Source organism: Callospermophilus lateralis, chromosome 1, assembly GCF_048772815.1.
Source record: "Callospermophilus lateralis isolate mCalLat2 chromosome 1, mCalLat2.hap1, whole genome shotgun sequence".
Taxonomy (NCBI): domain Eukaryota; kingdom Metazoa; phylum Chordata; class Mammalia; order Rodentia; family Sciuridae; genus Callospermophilus; species Callospermophilus lateralis.
In genome coordinates this window covers 217,845,733-217,865,990 of record NC_135305.1, presented here as the reverse complement: position 1 = coordinate 217,865,990, position 20,258 = coordinate 217,845,733, and the positions used below count along the sequence as shown (strand labels likewise).

The window sequence follows — 20,258 nt, the reverse complement described above, 5'->3', positions numbered from 1 at the left end:
GCAGATCATCCATACATGCAAATATGAAAAAAGAGACATCTGTGTCAGGCAACCCACATAGGAGATGACTCTGCTGTGAGTCTGAAAATATGTGAGCATCTTTGGGACTGTGGTGGAGACGAAGCAGATGTCAGTCAAGGACAGATTGGAGAGGAAGAAGTACATGGGGGTGTGGAGGTGGGGTTCAGAGATGACAGCCAGGATTACAAGCAGGTTCCCAAGCATTGTGACCAGGTACATGGACAGGAACAGTCCAAAGAGGAGGGGCTGCAGGTCTGGGTCCTCTGAGAATCCACGAAAATGAAATTCTGATATGATTGTTAGAATTTTTCCTTCCATATTACTTGCACAGCTTTTGAAATAAATGGGAAAAAAAAGAAACATATAAACAGGCACCCACAGTTCTGTATGTATTTTGAACTCATATATTCACATATTAAGTATTCACACTTGTGGATTATACCCTTCAGCAGTATTTCTCATTGATAAACCCAACTATCTTGGAACTCTCATACTATTGATTTCTCTGTTTTCCTGCTCCTTCTACGTACACCTGCTTTATAGACACTCAACAATGTTATAAGACCAATAATATAAGCCAGATGTGGTGGAGCAGACCTGTAATTCCAGTGACTCAGGAGGCTGAGATAAATTCAAGGACAGCCTCAGCAATTTATCAAGGCTTTAAGCAACTTTGTGAGACCTTGTCTTAAAATTAAAATAATAAATAAATAAAAATGGGTATTGATCTGACACAGTGGGTAGGCACCCTGGTTTCAATCTCTAGGACCACACACAACACACACACACACACACAAGACCCATAACATTACACACAAGCTCCCAATCACAGTAAAAGACAGCCTGAATAAAGAATAATATCATTTATTCTCTGTTTCTTTGAAGAAAGAAATAAACAATAAGCAATAGCCTTTCCATTTTCAGAAGAAATAATCATTAAAAAGTAGTTTAAGAAGCACTCAAATGTATCTATTTTTATCTGAAACCATGGCATGATGCTCTTATGCGTAGAATATTTAGAAAGCATTTACAAGAATTAAGACTGTAGATACTGATACCAAATTAAAGTTGATAGCTCATAATCAAAACTGTGTTATGGGCCAGTTTCCTCCCAGTGACTTCTCATTAATCTTGGATTTCTGATTTCCCTCCTTTTTGCAAGTAAATATCCACTCAAATGTAGTTTGCATTTTATGAATACTTATTTGTAATTCCTATTCTTGGATTTGATGAACTTCAAATTTTTATAAACATTTTTAGAAAATACACAAATGTATAACATCCCTGACAACAAATACAGAATTACTGCACACACTGCACTGGTCATTGGTCAAAGCAAAATGAAATGTTGAGAATCTTTTTGAACATTTTCCTCAGCACCGGTTCACTTGCACCCTCTATCGAAGCAGCACCACATCTGTGGTAAGGACAGATATGTGGGACTTTTCTTTCTAGATTCTCTGTTCTTTAGTGAGCTGGCAATGCTCTTTCACTGTTTCTCTGATCACAAAGTAAATCCTTTTCAGGGAGGACTTTGACCCCAGGCAAAGCTCCAAACTCTAGATTTCATTATCAAACTTAATTCCCTGGGTTTTGATCAGATAGACATATTCATGACAATTCTTCCTGAAACATGGATTGCAGTTCATTTACTTCAACAACCTGAAGGAAAGTCAGGTTCATTATTTCATCACCTTTCACTAGGATATAGTTTGGAAACAAGGCAAAGGAGAAAAATGCCCAAAATAATGTAAGCACATCTGGCAATTTTCTCATTTATAACATGGTGACAATATTTTCCCACTTTATATACTTGATAATCTTTTTTAACAAGCCTGTTTAAATTCCTGGGTCTAGGAGTGTCACTCAATTGTAGATAACTTGTCTGCCATGTAAGCCATGGCTTTTAATCTCTGAAGTTTTTATCATATTCACCAAATATTAACAACATACAGGGCATCCTTTATCTGTTTAATCCTTTTTTGATGCAGTTGCCTCAATTATAACTCAACTCAGAAGACAAGGCCAAGGCTAAGAGAGTCCATATCCTGTTCTTTATCACAGCAATGGAAATTTAGCCCTCAGTGCTTAAAACTGAATTCTCCATCTCTGGGTGACATGCACCCCTTCTGCTCATTGTTCCCAACAATCCAAAAGAGAGCAGAGGTACAGAGGTCTTAGGTACAGGTCCACCCCAGGTGCACTTTAAAATTCTTTCTAGACTACTGAGTAGTAATGAAATTAAGACCTGAACTTCAGACTGCTTTTGAGATCAGGTTGATGTCAACAATGAGGAACATGTGTACAGCTGCAGAGATATCCTGGGGTGGTGAGAGAGGGGATATATACTGAATGAGTGTCTGTCTTCCCTTTCTCTGAATTTACCCTGTGATTTCAGACATTCTTCCTATAATTGTAGCATCAGATGCCACCCACTGATCTGTCCTGTGCTCCACCAAAAACCTACAAACTGAAGTGCACAGTGCAGGAGGGTTTCATCCAGGAGTGACAGGGAAGGGGAATGACTAAGTTCACAGGGAACAAGGCCACCTGGCAGGATCCTGCCTAACATGCTCAAATGCTCTGTCTCTAATCAAACCTCAATTCAAACAAGACTTCAGATTTTCAACCTAAAATCCTACCACAAATTACATAAAAATATTGTGCTTATTTCTTTCCTGAAAAATAAAAGTAATGTTGCACATTTGACATTGGTGAAGTGATTGGAAACAATGCTTCATACAGTTCATACTCCATCATAAATTGATACAATCTATATAGAATGCAAAGTCAGAGTCTGGAGCTCAGAAATATACCCATATTAAGAGAGACAGAGTAGAGGCAGAAGTCAGGAGAAGGGAGGAGGGAGGACTGAATGGAGAAAGGGAGGATTGACATTGATCAAATTATGCTATATGTATGTATGAATATGCCAGAATGAAACCCACTACTCTGTGTCATTAATATATGCCAAAAAAATATTTAAAAGAATAATTTTTGATCAGATAGGCATGTATTTGAATCCTGGATATTAATTTTTTTTCCAATTTTGCCAGAGGTGTTAATTAGTTAAGAAGATTTTATCATTTAAAAAGACTCAGCATATATAAAATGCCCACACCCATGACTGGCACACAACAGTGCTTAATTATTATTAAACAAAAAGGTGAATTTCAGTAGTAAATTTAATAAAGCTAAAAGTCTGTAAAGGTCAATTAATATTGGCTCATGATGTGATGGACACTATCCTCATCCTCATCATCACCTTCATAAATGTCTTGGAGAACTTAGGAAAGAGTTCAGTGGGACCTACTTTCTGTTATGGTCTGAGAGTTGTCCATGGGAAGTAGAACCAGGGTGGGAGGAAAGCAAGACTCTGAATGAGATTTCTAGGACCCCTCCACAACCAAGATCATAAACTTCACAATCCTGGTAACTGAAATTTGACCCATTCTTTTTCTCCCATCTACTCTCCCAAAATGCATGTCTGTCCTTGATGAGGAAACAATGCTTCATACAGTTCATACTCCATCATTCACCTCCCTCAGCACTTAATGATTTGCACTGGGACTCTGGTGGGTCATGGCCAAGGAGTGAAGATCCAGAGCTCATCTGATGCCTGGTACTCAATGAAGCCTCAGGCTCTGTCCCCAGGATTTCTATCCATGCAGTCTCAGATAGGAGCTTCCCAAAGCAGACCAACCATGGAAGGAGGAGGCACAGGGATGGAGCCCACTGGACTTGGAGCCATCAAACTGAAGGGCTGCAGGCACAGACTGATTGTTGACAGTTATATGGCCTTGGAAGCCCAATGCACAGAGCTCCTAATTAGCCAAATTGGTCCAGGTTATTACAAACTCTGAAAGTCTCCTCATATCAATGCCAGCTGAGGAAGAGAAAAATCAGTGTCCACAAAAGCTCTTGGGCTCTTCCTCTACACCAGAGAAAGCTCTTGGGTATTATCATTTCTTTCATTAATTTTTTCCTTTGCCTTATTCCATTTTTATGATGGTGAAACTTCATTCCCTCTAAAAATGGCACTTTTCCCCATTGCCAAAGGCACAGATCAGCAGCATTAATCACACTCACACTGTGGTGCATCCATCACCAGCATCCATAGCCAAACTGAAAATTTCTACACAACATAAAAATCTTGCCATTTCTCCCAGCCACAAAATTGGCTCCCAACATTCTCCCTGTCGGGAGCCATTTTCACACGTGACTGGATGATTCCCAGTTTGGGTCTGAGGCTTCTGGCTGTGTTGGAACTTTCCTGGCCCTCTCCTGTTGAGAAAACCCGTCCGTGTGGGGGTGTGACTGATGACTGACCCCGGGGGCCCAATCACTGACCCTGACCTTGGAGTGCGGCCCCCCTTCAACCTTCATTGGATGGAATTCTCCCCTGAATTTCTTGTTCCCCAATAAAAGGCTACTCCCTGGTGTGCTCCCTCTCTCTCTCTCCTGCTAGCCCTGAGTAATCCTTGCTGCCCTGCTGGGCGGTTAGAGGTGGAAACCAGAGAGGGGAGCTGTCTTGGACCGGGTTATAGAAAAAGGTAACTGAGTCTGTGTGTTTATTTCGATCTCTGCTAGCTAACTTTTATGCCAAGAACCTCATTAATGAAACCATTGCGCTGGCCACATGGTGGAATTGGTGCCCCAACATGGGGCATTTTAGGTTAGTTAAATTGAGTGGGAGCACGCTATAAAGATAAAGATAAAAATAAAGATAAAGGAAGTAGGGACAATTTGGGTCACAAAAGTACCTTGAGATATTGAAGGAAAGAGACGTTAAATTAATTAAAATGGGAAATTCAACTTCTAAGGATAAGGAAATGTATCTATTTTAGACAGTGTAATTAACCAGAAAGGAAAACAGATAAAGAAAGCTCAGTTATTACAATTCTTAGAGATTGTAGGTGAATATTGTCCCTGGTTTTGTGAACAAGAGTCTCCAGATTTACTTACTTGGGAGAAATTAAGAAAAAAGTTACAAAAGGTCTGTCTTTCTAATGAATTACCTGGAGGCATAGATAATATTCAGAAAACCTGGGCGGCTCTGGAAGTTTGTCTTTTTGAATATATGGGCCAAAGTTCGTGGCCCCCTGAGGACCTGCTAAAAGGCATTCAAGGAGCCATTAAGTCTATTCAAATGGAAAATCCGCCTGAGGCTAAGTTAATTCCTTTTCCCTTAAGCCATTTAAAAACAAAGGCACTAAGGGCCAAGCCAAAGGTTAAAAATGTGAACTTAAACTTGCAAAATCAGGCTACTCTACAGGGAGATTATAGAGAGCAACATCAGAGAGGAGATACCTCGGAGGTCCTGGAGAGGAAAATCCAGAAGAGATTCCTAGAGGGGCTCAGAGTTCTTCTCAGCCTCATGACTTAGAAGCCCAATTTCAAAATGGCGACAGCGCAAAGTCCGACCATGACTTACAGTCAGAGGAAAAAAAATCAGACGTTGAAATTCAGGACTTACAGAGAAATTTTAACAGGCTGCGTTTAACACCACCTGCCCAGGCTATTCGAATTCGGCCAATACCTGCGAAAAGGACAAATTTAACAGGTGCGCTGGATTACAAATGACTTTTCTTACCCTGTTCCAGCGAGGTATTAAGAAGGCTCAAGAATTGGGGGAGGATACTAGCGGTTTTCAACTTTTTCCAGTTTTTGAGCAAGTTAATGAGCAAGATCAAAGAGTTAGAGTTCATGCTGTAATCCCATTGAAGATCATTAAGAAACTAAAAAGTGCATGTGAGACATACGGTCCAAATTTGCCTTTCGTACAAAGTCTGATAGATAATATTTGCTCCCAGCCCCTTCCTCCTAGCGACTGGATTTCTGTAGCCAGATCCTGTCTGAGCAGGGGAGATTTCTTGCTCTGGAGAACTTATTGGACTTATTTTTGTACTGAACAGACAGAACAAAATAGAAAATGAAATATAGAAATGCCAGTAGAAATATTTCTAGAAACAGGTAAATTTACTGATTTAGAAAGACAGTTAAATTATGACTTTGTAGTATACAATCAAATAACTGATTGTGCGAAACGTGCCTGGAGGCAGATAGTCTCTAAGGACCAATCCAATTTAGTTCTTACCAAAATCAGACAGGGTGGCAGTGAACCTTATTCGGATTTCGTATCCTGATTGTACCAGGCTGCAAACAGGTCGATTGGAGACCCAAAACGAGTGAGTTCATTGTTAGGCACTTGGCATTTGAAAACACAAATAAGTACTCTCAAGACATTCTCAGACCGCACCGTAAAAAAGACACAGTTTCTGAGTTTATTCACTTATGTTCTGATGTAGACTCTATGCATTTGCAGACTGTAGCTCTAGCCGCAGCGCTAAAAGAAACCTTGAGGCCACAGGATTTAGGATGAAAGTCCCGCAAAAAATGTTACGTTTGTGGAAAAAACAATCATTTTGCATGAAAATGTCACATGCGCAATTTTAAGTTCAGGGCTCCATCTACTGGTGATAATAGATATTACAAAACTCAATCCCACGTGGTGGATCAAGATGGCGTGGATGAGCCAGCCTTCTTGTCATCATTTCCGCCTGGCCGAAACACAAACTTCCGGTCGGCCCCTCCCCCGGGCCGAAAATAAAAAAATAGGTGGTAGTCGTGCAATGTGACGTCATTGCGCCAACCATGGGGGCCACCATCTCTAATTTTACCAGAGCAAAACAAACAGTTTCCGTACAAGCCCCTAATGATTTTCAAAACTTTTAGGAGATATTAATTGGCTGAGGCTCTCCTTAAAACTAACTACTTCTAAGTTAAGTCCTTTATTTCAGATATTACAAGGAAATCCTTCTCCAACCTCTCCATGTCAGCTAACTTTAAAAGTTAAAACAGCTTTAAAAAAATGGTGTATTTATTAATATTTCCAACTAAACATACCCCAACAGGAGCCATATGACAAAGATTAAGAGTTATTGAGTAGATTTATTTATCCCACTCCCCTCAAAAAACATTAATTCCTTTTCATGATTCCATAGCTCAATTAGTAATTAAAGGTAAAACTAAAATTTTACAATTAATTAGATCTAAGCCTAATATCATAATTATTCCATTTTCTGTTCAACAAAATAATTGACTTTTTCAAACTTCTAACTCATGACAGATAGCCTTTGCTAATTTTCCTGGCCAGATAGATAGTCATTATCCTCGTGATAAGATTATACAATTTACATCATTAACATCACTTGTTTTTCCAAAAATTGTGCGTGCACATCCTATAGATAAAGCCTTATCAATGTTCACTGATGGATCAAGCTCAGGTAAAGCTGATTTTTATAGTCGTGTTCACACAAAGATAATACAAACTTCTTATACTTCTGCCCAAAAAACAGAGCTTCAAGCTCTAATTTATGCCTTAAATTACTTTTCTAATGAGCCTATTAATATTTATTCTAACAACTTATATACAGTCGGAGTTACTAAAAATATTAAAACTTCAGTTATTGGGTATACTTCATCACAGAGTTATTTAAATTATTTCATAATTTACAAAAGACAATGCTAATACAAAAATATCCATGTTTCATAGGACACATAGGAGCTCATGCTAATCTTCCAAGACCCTTAGTTTCAGGTAATGACAAAATTGATAAGTTAGTAACTTTTTGTCAACAGATGTCTTCATATGACTGTACACTAACTTCCCATTCCTTACATCATCAAAATGCTTCAAGCTTACATAAAAAACTTAATATTACTAGAGATCAAGCTCGTCAGATTATAAGCCAATGCCCTAAGTGTGTTATTCACACTCCATCTCTGCCATCAGGGGTAAATCCCTGTAAATTAAAACCAAATAAAATATGACAAATAGATGTAACTCATATTCCTCAATTTAGTAAACAGTGTTATGTACATGTCATAGTAGATACTTATTCTAGATTTATTTTTGCCACAACACATACTAAAAAAAAAATACTCAAAATGTAATTTCTCATTGCCTAGGAGCTTTTTCTGTTTTAAGATGCCCTATAAAAATTAAAACAGATAATGCTCCAGCTTATGTAAGCTCTTCTTTTCAACAATTTTGTCAAAAATTTAAAATTAATCATAAAACAAAAATTCCTTATAATCCCCAAGGTCAAGCCATTGTAAAACAAGCTCATTTATCTATTAAACTTCAATTACAAAAACTAAAAGGGGGGAATAAGGTTACGACTCCCCAAAATAGCCTTAATCATGCCTTGTTTGTTTTAAATTTTTTAAACTGTGACTCAGAACGTCACACTGTTGCTGAGAGACAAATGTCTCCCTCAGTAACAGGCCCTTTAGGCAGAGTTTTGTGGAAAGATTTACAGACCGGTCAGTGGAAGGGCCCAGATCTGGTGCTTATACGGGGCAGAGGTCATGCTTGTATTTTCCCAGAAAATTCTTCTCATCCTTTTCGGGTGCCTGAACGTGCTATCAGACATGGAAGAGATAGAACTCAGATTCAAGCAACTGAGGATCGACCCGGAGGAGCCCCCATCCAAAAGGAGGAGATATTGGAAAAGGATGAAGAAAGACCAGATTGACCCAGCCGAAAAGCTGATTTCATGGGAAGACGTGAAGAAGCTAACAACCCAGGCTTCCCGAATACTTCGAGACCTAGGAGAGAACAGGACCCCAGTGATGATGGTAGCAACAGTAATTGCCCTACTGGGCTGTCAGGTAAAGGGGGATCAAGTAGACACTTACTGGATATATTTCCCAGATCCACCCCTGGTACACCCAGCTGTGTGGGCTGGAGAATCTATTCCAGTATTTACTAATGACTCATTCATGATGGGAGGATTTACAGATACTCATATTACTCCAAATCATGTAACTATATTTAATTATTCTGGCTATAGTGCCCAATTACCCTTGTGTTGGTCCCACGATAAACATGCTGGCTATCTGAAAGTATCATTCGAAGAAAAGACAGCAATTGGTAGACCTAGACTGACAAATAATTCTATTTATGGGGACTTAAAACCTAATACTAGATCAGTAATTAAGATGGGACTTTCCCATAACAAGCCAGTCATTTCTGCAAAACCTCTACAGATACACCACTGTCCAAATAGTTCTACAATTGAGATTGGCACCTTTCCTAAATGGATGGATTGTATAAATCCCTTTCCTGTACAATATAAGGTGTCTAAAGATAGTGGGTATATTTTAGACTGGTCTCCAAAAATTGATAAGAGACAATTACAAAGAAATTCTGCTATGACACCTGCAGGATTTGTTAGTAATATTTTGACTTATAGTGAAGGTGGTGTATAAAAAGATATCTGGTGTTTAATTGCTGCCTCAGAATTCTTATATTTTACAGACAAACCCTTACCAAAATTTGTTGGCAAGAACTGTAAAGAGGGATCTTGCTATGGCTTACAAGCCTGTGTCCAATCTCCTTATGTTTTAATTATTGGAAATGTAAAAGTTAAATGGATAGACAACAGATATACTGTTACGTGTAGTAAGTGTAACCTAACCAATTGTATTACTAGGTATAATGGAGGAAAAGGAGTGCTGATACTTCATCACCCTCTTTCGTTTTATTACCTGCAAATATTTCAGAGCCATGGTATGCTGATGCTGGTTTACAAATCTTGCAGCAAATTCATGCCCAACTAGCAAGACCTAAACGTGCTATTGGAGTTATAATTGTTGGTGTTTTGGCGCTAGTCTCTTTTATTGCCTCAACTGTCTCTGCGTCTCTGACATTGTCTCAAAATATTTAACATACAAAATTTCTTAATAATTTAGCTCAAAATACTTCCAAATCTCTGCGTAATCAAGTAAATATTGATGAAAAGATTGAAACTAAATTAAACACCTTAGAGGCAACTGTTATAGACATAGGTAATGAACTTTCAGCCTTAAAATTTAAAGAAAGGCTTAAATGCCATGCTAATTATAAGTATGTGTGTGTTACAGCTGCCAAGTACAATGCTTCTCTCTGGGATTGGGAAAAGGTTAAAAACCATTTGTTAGGTATTTGGCAAAATAGTAATAATAGCTTGGATATTCTGGAACTTCATCACCATATCCAAGACATTCAAAATAATAGAGCTGATTTTTCAGATCCTTCTTCCTTGGCTAAACAAATATTAAAGGAGGTAAATGGATTCAACCCTGGAAATATTCTTAAACACTCGGCCTGGTACATTATTGGATTATTCCCTTTGCTGTTAATTCTCTTTTGTGTTGTAATCATAGGATGGCGAGTCTTCGGAACAAGAATACAAAAACTCCAGAGAGTGAACCGCTCCTCATTGTTAAGAAAAGAAAGGGGGGATATGTGGGGAGCCATTTTCACACGTGACTGGGTGACTCCCGGTTTGGGTCTGAGGCTTCTGGCTGTGTCGGAGCTTTCCCGGCCCTCTCCTGTTGAGAGAACCCATCCTTGTGGGGGTGTGACTGACGGCTGACCCCGGGGGCCCAATCACTGACCCTGACCTTGGAGTGCGGCCCCCCTTCAACCTTCATTGAATGGAATTCTCCCCTGAATTTCTTGTTCCCCAATAAAAGGCTACTCCCTGGCGTGCTCCCTCTCTCTCTCTCCTGCTAGCCCTGAGTAATCCTTGCTGCCCTGCCGGGCGGTTAAAGGTGGGAACCAGAGAGGGGAGCCGTCTCTGACCTGGTCATAAAAAAAGGTAACTGAGTCTGTGTGTTTATTTTTATCTCTGCTAGCTAACTTTTATGCCAAGAACCTCATTAATGAAACCATTGCGCTGGTCACATGGTGGATCTCCCATTAAAAAGGATGACAAATTGAAGTCATTATGCAATAATGTGACTGAAAGGCAGGCTAGATTTCCAGGTTTATTTTTGTAGGTTTGTTGCCTTTTCCACCCTACATTTAAAATGATTGCTCAGGTACAGACAGTTCTGCTGTGGAGCCTCCTTGAGACACTTTTTATGTACTTGCTCCTCAGGCTGAAGATGAAGGGATTCAGAACATGGATGAGCAACATGTAAATGACTAAGGCAATATCTCAGAGATTTTGACAAGACTGAACCAAGGAACACTCCAATGATGGTTCCACATTATAAGCCAACAACTGATGAAAGAGTCTTACAGGACAGAAGAATTTATGTTTAGCAGCTGATATGAGAGTCTCAGAATCAAGGAAACAATTTTTTAGAAAGATAAAAGACTCCCTAAGATTTTATCATTTTATCAAAGTCAGAGAATGGAGCTCAGAAATATACCTATCATTTATATTATATGATGGTACAAAAAAGAATACCTGACAATATTATTAGAGAAGGTATCAGGTCAGGTGTGATTAAGGAGTTGAGAAGAATCACTGAAAACCTGGAAATTTCCACATCCATAAAGTAGGGAAATTATAATCAAACTGTGCATCTGGGAAACCAAAAGGTTAACCATGTAAGACACCAAACTAAGAAATCACAGAAGTGAGGGTTCATGATGACTGGGAAATGCAGGGGAGACAGATGGCTACAGTTCATAGAAGTACTCAGAAGCATATCTCATTTGCTTCCAAAAACAAGAAAAAAAAAAAAACATCTGTATAATACTACCCACAAAAGAGATTTGTGGATTTGGATGTTCACTATCATCTTTAAGACCTTGGCAGACCCAGGACAGGTTGCAGAGGTGTTGGCAGGATAAGGAGCAGGAAAACGGACAATCCAAGGAGGGATGACTAAACATTTCAACCACCCCAGGTGCCCAGGAGTAAGAATTTTGTGACATGTGTAAGAGTCTCTGCTAATGTATTGTTTGACCATATTCTGGGAAAATAGAGAGTGTTGGATAAAAGAACAAATAAACAAACACCCACCACTCAGTATACATTTTGAATTCAGGTATTCAAAGGAAGGAATTCACATACCTTGTGGTACATACACCTCACAATACTTCTCAGTTGTGACTAAAAAAATCTTTTTAAAACCCTTGCATTATTATAATCTGTGTTATCTTCCATAAACTGCTACTTTACAGACACTCAGCTGAGCATGCATAGAAGGCCAAGAGCATTAGAGATAATGGTCATGTAAATACCACTCTTTGAAGAAAAACATAGAAAATAATAAATATGATTTCCTTTTCAAGAAAAATCACTTTTATAAATGGAAATTAAGAAGCTGCCCAATATAATTCATTTAATTCTGTGCTAGTGATACAAACCCTCTTGATTTAGGACTGCCTTATCTAAATCCTAAGTTAAGACTCATAATTATGACCGGAAAGCATTGTGTTAAACCAGGAGATATCTTTATTAATCTTGGGTTTTCTAATTTCCCTCCTTTCTGGATGCAAGTGCTCAGACAAATAAGATTTATCTTAAAAATCACTTAATATATGATTAGAATTGTTGGTCACAGTAGACGTAAAATTTTGATAATATAATTTGGCCAACCCACATAATCAGACATCACTGACCATAAATGTGGAATTATTGTACATTTTGCCTGTCAATAATTAAGTCATCATAAAATTTGAAGAATATTTTTGAAAATTTTTATTTAATACAGTCTTCCTTTTGATCAACTGATTTAATATCAGTAAAATATTTGTCTATAAGATGTCTTCTAGTATTTTTCTCCATTTTGATTCTCCCTTTTGTAGTAGCCTGGCAATACTTTTTTTTTTCTGGTCATAAAGCCTCTTTTTTATGGTTGAAGATTTTGGCAACAGGGAAAATGCCAAACCCCAAGTTTTGGTGCTAACTGTATACCTACTTAATAGATTTTTTTTTTTTATCAATTCTTCCTGAAACATGGACTAGAACTCTCTTGCCTCAGCTCCCTGAAGACAAACCCAGTTTATTGTTTTGTCAGGCCACTCTGATCTGATAGAAAACAGATAAAAAAGAGAAAATTTCAGGAAATATTATGAATACACATCGGCAATTTCCTCATGTGTAAAATGGGTATAACAATTATTTACATTTTATAATTTTTTTTAAGAAATTTTATTGTGGGGCACAGTGGCTTATGCCTGTAATCCCAGAGGCTCAGGGGGCTGAGGCAAAAGGACCATGAGTTCAAAGCCAGCCTCAACAAAAGCAAGGCCCTTAGGAAACTCAGTGAGACCCTGTCTCTAAATGAAATACAAAATAGGCCTGGGGATGTGGCTCAGTGGTCAAGTTCCCCTGGGTTCAATCCCTGGTACCAAAAAGAAAAAGAAAAAAGAAATTTTGTTAATTTTATGGTCTTAATGGAACATTATAATTGTACATAATAATCAGCTTTATTGTGACATAACTGTTAGAAAACTGTCACCACAGAGTATAACTTGCTCAACCTCATTCCCCAGTACCTTCTCTTTCCTTTCCCTTCTCTTCCACCTTATCCCCTTCCTCTATTGTACTGGTCTCCTTTCTATTTTTTTCTAATTACCAAATTATAAACACATAAAATGGGTTTCATTGGAGTATACTCATACATAGAAATCACATAATTTTGTTCTCTAGTGAATTATTCAAATAAAGAATCCCATCACTATGTAAAATGTGAGTTTAATGATGAACAGTTTTCAAATGACACTTCATCCTGGAGTGATGTGATTTCTAAAATGTGCCTCAAATAAAATCACAATTTTTGCCTAGCCTCATCTATTTGTGCTACCTTTTTTAGTTTTACTTTCTAGAAATCACCATTTTGCACATTTGAGAACCACATATTTATTTATATTTTCTATCATGTGCAATTTAAATGCACCATTTTATGCCTTGTTAACTTCACAGTTCATTGGCATTAATTATATTCATGTTGTTAGAAAAGTATCACCAACACAAATTTCTAACAAATTTTGATCTTTCCTAACTGAACCTTCATACCCCATTACTGCCTCTCTCCAGTGCTGACAACAGCAATCTCACCATGAATGTTAGAAATTAAAGTTAATAAACTACAAAAAATAAGGTGACCAAAGAGACAAGATTTATAGGTATTGATGTCAAATTTTATTGTTATTCCAAACTAAACATTAAGTTGATGTCCCAGATAATAAGAACAGACAATTCTACAAAGAAGCCTCAAAGAATTGTTTTAAATGTCTCTGTTCCTCAGGCTGTAGTGAAGGCATTCAGCATGGGGGTGACAACAATGTACAATACTGAGGCCTCTGAAACCATTCTAGATGAATGTGACACAGCTGAACCAAGGTACACACCAATGCTTGTTCCATAAAATAAGCAAACAACTGTCAGGTGAGTCCCACAGGTGGTGAAGGCTTTGTACATCCTACCTGAGCATGGTATTCTCAGAATGGAGGAAATTATTTTATAGTAAGAGTAAAAGATCCCTAAGATGGGAAAAGACCAAAGATGGCACTGCCAAAGTACACAACTAGGTTATTGGTGAAGGGGTCAGTACAGAAAAGACTGAGTACTTCAGAAGGAACACAAAAGAAATTGTAAATTTCCACACCCTTGAAGGTGGTAACCTGTAATGCAATCAAATTATGCAGCTGGGATTCCAAAAAGCTAACAAAAAAGTCACCAAAACTAATAAGTTACAGAGGGAAGTGTTCATAATGACTTGATAATGCAGGAGGTAACAGATGGCCATCATAGTCAGAAGCAGATCATCCATACATACAAATATGATAAAAAGAGACATCTGTGTCAGGCAACTCACATAGGAGATGGCTCTGTTGTGAGTTTGAATATTCTTGAGCATCTTTGGGACCATGGTGGAGATAAAACCAATGTCAACCAAGGACAGGTTGGAGAGGAAGAAGTAAATGGGGGTGTAGAAGTGGGAGTCAGAGCTGATGGCCAGGATGATGAGCAGGTTCCCAAGCACTGTGACCAGGTACATGGACAGGAATAGTTCAAAGAAGAGGGGCTGCCAGTCTGGGTCCTCTGAGAGTTCCAGGAGATGGAATTTAGAGACACTTGTGAGATCTGTGGTTCTGAATTGATTGGATAGCTTTTGCAAAAGAAAATACAATGAGAGAAAGAAATACATGAAGGCCCCAAGCACTCTGTCCACATTTGAATTCAAGTATTCCTAAGAAATGTGTTTCCACTTGATTCCCAGACATTTTCAACAACATTTCTCAGTAGCCAAAGCCCAATCTTCATACATTCTTTCATTATTATTCTCTGTGTTATTCACTCTTTTCTACACTCACTTTCCTGAACAATGTTGAAGTCCAGGACTGTGGAGAGAATACATTCATGATCACTGTACAATGCAGCCTATGCTTTAAGGAAAAAACAGCCTTCCTTATAAAGAAAAGTAATTTTAATAAGAGGAAATTAGAAACAGTCCACTATACCTTGTTTTGAACTAAGAACTTGGGACAAATCCCTTAGACTTATAAAACTTAAGAAACTGTACCTCCTATATCAAGAAAACACCAGCTGTGACAAGTCAGGAATGAAAGAGATATTTTTCCCAAATACACAGCATATAATCTGTAGAGTCAAAAATAAAATGGCCAATCAGATACAGGAAAACATACCTTCGGGTCAATGGATATTTTAGTTGAGGGGCATAAAGAATACCTCTTATCATCAGTAATAATAATAATAACATCTAAATTATATTTTGCCCTAATTTTAAACATGCATCACATATTAATCATACACAGAGCACCTATTTTCTGTTTCATCCTGACTCACTGCAGTTGTCACAGCTAGAAATCAACTTAGATCACAATGCTGAATCTCAGACATAAACAGCCTGCCTATGTCACAGTAAGGATAATTGAAGTCTGGCCCACTCAACATTTGTAGTGTTTCACAGATGACAAAGTTTTCAGCAGAGGTCCTAACCATGGGTACATCTCAGGAATATTTTTAAACTCTTTTCAGTTCCATGAGTAAGAATGAGATCAAGAGCTGACCTTAGGTTTCCTTTTGAGATTGAGAGATTTACAAGCATGGAGGACCATGTGATCAGGGGCATTAATACCCCTGAGTGGGTGCAAGAGCATGACCTGTACTGAATGTGATCTCTCCTGTGACCTGTGGTTGTTCTTCCATAGTGGATGCAGCAGATACCACCCGGTATTCTGCCCAGTGATCACCAGGAATCCCACAAGGAAGAGCGCAGGGAAAAAAAGTTTCCCTATTGGAATAATTGAAAAGTGAAATGTTTGATTGGCTTGTTGATGGTACAGCCAGCCAGGATTCTCCTCCATGATGCCCTGTGTCCATACTCACACAGCCCAATTCAAACAAGGCTTCACTCTTTGCTACCTAACAAATGAGTACAAGTTACATGAGGATAATTCACTTTTTCATTTTCTGTGAAAATGGGCATACATAACTAAAATTAGATGATGCACAAGCAATGAAACATCACGTAGAAGTGTCACTCGTCACCTGCAACGTGGAAGCCTTCTTTATGGGTTCATGATGTTAAGGCTACTGTCATTCTCCTCATCCTGATCATCACCATCATGGATCTTCATAGTACTTAGGAGACACTTTAGAAGGACCCATTTGTGCTGTTTTGGGCATGATTTCAATGGGAAGAAGAACTCAATGGGTAGAGTGAACAAGATTTGAATAAGATTTCTGACACTCCACCTTTTTATTGGTTATTTTTAGTTATACATGAGAGTAGAATCTATCTTGGCATAATTATACAAGCATGGAATGTATCTTCTTCATATTCAGACCATAGGGCCTATTCTCCCCCTACATTTTTCCCACCTCATGCTCCCTTCCCTCTATTGATCTTTCTGCCATTTACCCATAGTTAGTACTATTTTAATTAATTTCTTGTGGAGGTACACAATGGTGAGATTCACTTTCAGTCCACATCATTGAAACTATACATATTTGTGTTTTTCCAGCTGGCTACTAAACTGTGATGTTTGTATTCATGATAAGAAAATAATACTTCCAACAGTCCTTCCAAGATTCCAAGGTTTCCTCTGCTCTACTAGATTACATTATTTCTCTGCTGGGCCATAACAAAGAATTGCAGATCCCAAGACGCAACAATACCAGCTGCCTGATAAAGGCTCAGGCCCCATCTGCAGGATTCATATGAAGATCGTGTCAGATAGAAGCTTCCTGAAGCAGATGACCATAGGAGGAGGCCCATCAGTGCAGCTCACAGAACAGATGCTGTTAAGCTGAAGGACTGGCTTAAGACATAAGGCTACTTGAAATGCCTTAACTGATGCACAGTATTTATTGTAAGGGAGGAAAATCATTTGATATGTTAGTTTATTATCAAAACAAGCCTTTAAAAATTCTTGCTCCTCTCTCCGTGTAATTTCCATATAATATGCAGATAGAAGATATTTGTTCAATTTTAAACAATTGATGTATATTCATTTTATTATTAAAAACCTATATCTGTTGTCCAAACAAAAATATGGGTCATCATCAACTACATCCTCTTATTCTGAAGTTCTATTATTGAAATATCTCAGCAATCTTAGAAATAATGCTCCCATGATAAATCACCAAGATATTTCATCCGGTATTATGAATAATATTTCTACTCAGATCCAATTGGAGGGAGAATGGCCTGAAATGGGATGAGGAAAATAACATTTTTCTCCCATATCATTTATTTGACCAAGTGCATAATATGTGGAAAATTCTCCACCTCTCTATGCTCATACTGCTTAATAGAAATTAAGACAACACCCATCTCCATGCCAAGTGTGATACCTAAAGGAACATTGAAACTTAGTAAATGTTGGGTTGCCCTGGCATTTTTCAAATTAAGAATCCCATCACTATGGAAAAATTTAGTCTAATGGGCAATAGAATTTCAAATGGCATTCACTTTGGAGTGCTGTGGATCTTAAATGTGCTTTAGCCCCCTTCACAGTGTTTGCTTATGCCCCTCTATTTTTTTTTCTTTTTCAATCATGATAATCTCAGACATGATCTTGGAATTTTAAAAAAAAATGCTGCAGGTGTTGTCCAATGGAATACAGGCCAGTATTTCCATGACATAGACAAAAATGTACCAAGATAACTTGCCTCTGGTTCTATAAGACATTCCTAAGAGGTATGAAGTGCAGGCAGAAAAAGCAGAATGTGTTGAAAACACAGTGATTATGGACATTTTTATGACCCAGGGAATGATCTCTTCAATGTTTAAAACAGATTTTTACTTTTTATGCCCCTGTGCCTTTATGTAGGTTTTGTGGAATCAAAAATGAAAGAGGATTAATCATTCCTCTTCAAATACACAGCATTTATTTGCAGAAGGATAGAAATAAAAGGGCCCATTATAGAAATTTTAAAAAAAATGCTGACTTTGGGTCAGAGGATATTTTGGTTGTTATGTTTCCCCTCTTACAGTTTCCACCATCTCCATGAAGTCCTCTCACCTATGAATCCATCCATGAATCACTCCACAGAGGAGGTTAGAGCTCCCGGGGACCAACCATTTATCACCCAGCATCTGAGCACTCCTGAGCTGGCACCAAGCCCTCAATGTGTGAGTCTTTGGGGTACATTCCAGGTCCAAACTACACCAACTCTCAGCATGTGTTCACACCCAAGGTTCACCACCAGACATTCACATGCAAGGTCCACCCACATGCGTTCACATCTAAGGTCCATACAACTCCACACTGTTTCTCAGTTTTCAAAATCCCACTTGAAATTCCCCCTTTATCCCTCCCACAAATAATGAATCATCAATCTGCTGTTAAACATCTTGATATATAAAATACAATAAGATACAAAAATACTGTTACTAATAATGCAGTATTTACAGATTTATTTGCTTCATTTTATTGCATTTTCCTAACTACTTATGAAATGGAGGCCAAAAGTCCTGAGCTTAGACTGTTCTACTGTAGAGCCGCCTAAGGGTACTTTTAATGTCCTCATTCCTCAGGCTGTAGGTGAAGGGGTTCAGCATGGGGGTGACCACACTGTACATCACTGAAGACACCACATCTTTCTTGGGGGAGGATGACACAGCTGAACCAAGGTACACTCCAATTCCTGTTCCATAAAATAAGCAAACAACTGACAGGTGAGACCCACAAATGGAGAAGGCCTTGTACTTCCCACCCAAGGATGGGCTCCTCAGAATGGAGGAAACTATTTTACAGTAAGAGAAAAGGATCCCTGAGACTGGGAAAAAACCATAGATGGCACCAATAAAATCCTTGATAATGAGACCAAAGACACTGACAGAACAGGAAAGACTCAGAACTTGAGCAGGGTCACAGAAGAAATTAGAAATCTCCACCTCTGTGAAGCTGGTAAGCTCTAATGCAATCAGAATGTGAATCTGGGATACAAAAATGCTAAACAACAAAGACATAAAAACTAGGAAGCCGCAGAGGCGAGGACTCATGATGACTAAGTAGTGCACAGGGTGACAGATGGCCACAAAACGGTCATAGGCCATCACAGTCAGAAGCATGTCATCCATACATCCAAAAATGATAAAACAGGACATCTGTGTCAGGCAACCCACATGGGAGATGGCTCTGCTGTGAGTCATGATGTCCACAGTCATTCTCGGGACCGTGGTGGAAATGAAAAATATGTCAGCCCAGGACAGGGTGGAGAGGAAGAAGTACGTGGGGGTGTGGAGGTGGGGGTCAGAGCTGACCGCCAGGATGATGAGCAGGTTCCCAAGAATAGTAACCAGGTACATGGACAGGAACAGTCCAAAGAGGATTGGCTGCTGGTCTGGATCCTCTGAGAACCCCAAGAGTTGGAATTCTAAGATGGCTGTTACATTTAGTGCATCCTTAAGGCTGGGACACCTTTGACAGAAAACAGGGTGGGAAAAAGGAAACAAATGAGCAGCATCCATCACTCCATAGGCACATTTAACTGAATCCTTTATCATTAGAGCATTCAGACTCAGATCTGTACACCTTTACCAGTCTTTCACAGTCTGACCAAATCCTCTTGGAACTTTCTCAGTACTGTTCTATGTATCATTTATCCCTTCTGTACATCCACATTTTTTTTTGCCATACTAGAAAGCAAACCCAGGGTCTCACACTGGGCAAACACTCTACTAAACTGTATATATATCCACTTTTATTTTACTTTGAGACAGACAGGGTCTCCCTAAAGTTGCCCAGACTGGTCTTGAAATAGATCTCTTTGCTCAGCAAGCCTAGTAGTGGGTATTACAGTCAGGAATCTCTGCACCCAACCTGCATACCTGATTTAGAGTCAATCAAATGAACAATGTTAGAAAACCAAGAACACTCCACATAGCAAGATAATGACCACAGTAAAATGCTGTCTACTCTCCAGAAAAAAAATAGTATAAGAAACATTGCTTCCTCTTTGAGAAAAGAA

General features: G+C 38.6%; 1 protein-coding gene across 1 annotated transcript; it reads right to left on the bottom strand.

Moving 5' to 3' along the window:
• Positions 1-18,765: 18,765 nt before the first annotated feature.
• LOC143400992 (olfactory receptor 7E178-like) lies at positions 18,766-19,794 on the bottom strand. The gene has a single exon (XM_076857971.2). It carries the CDS (start codon positions 19,792-19,794, stop codon positions 18,766-18,768), a length of 1,029 nt encoding a protein of 342 aa, XP_076714086.2.
• Positions 19,795-20,258: the final 464 nt, after the last annotated feature.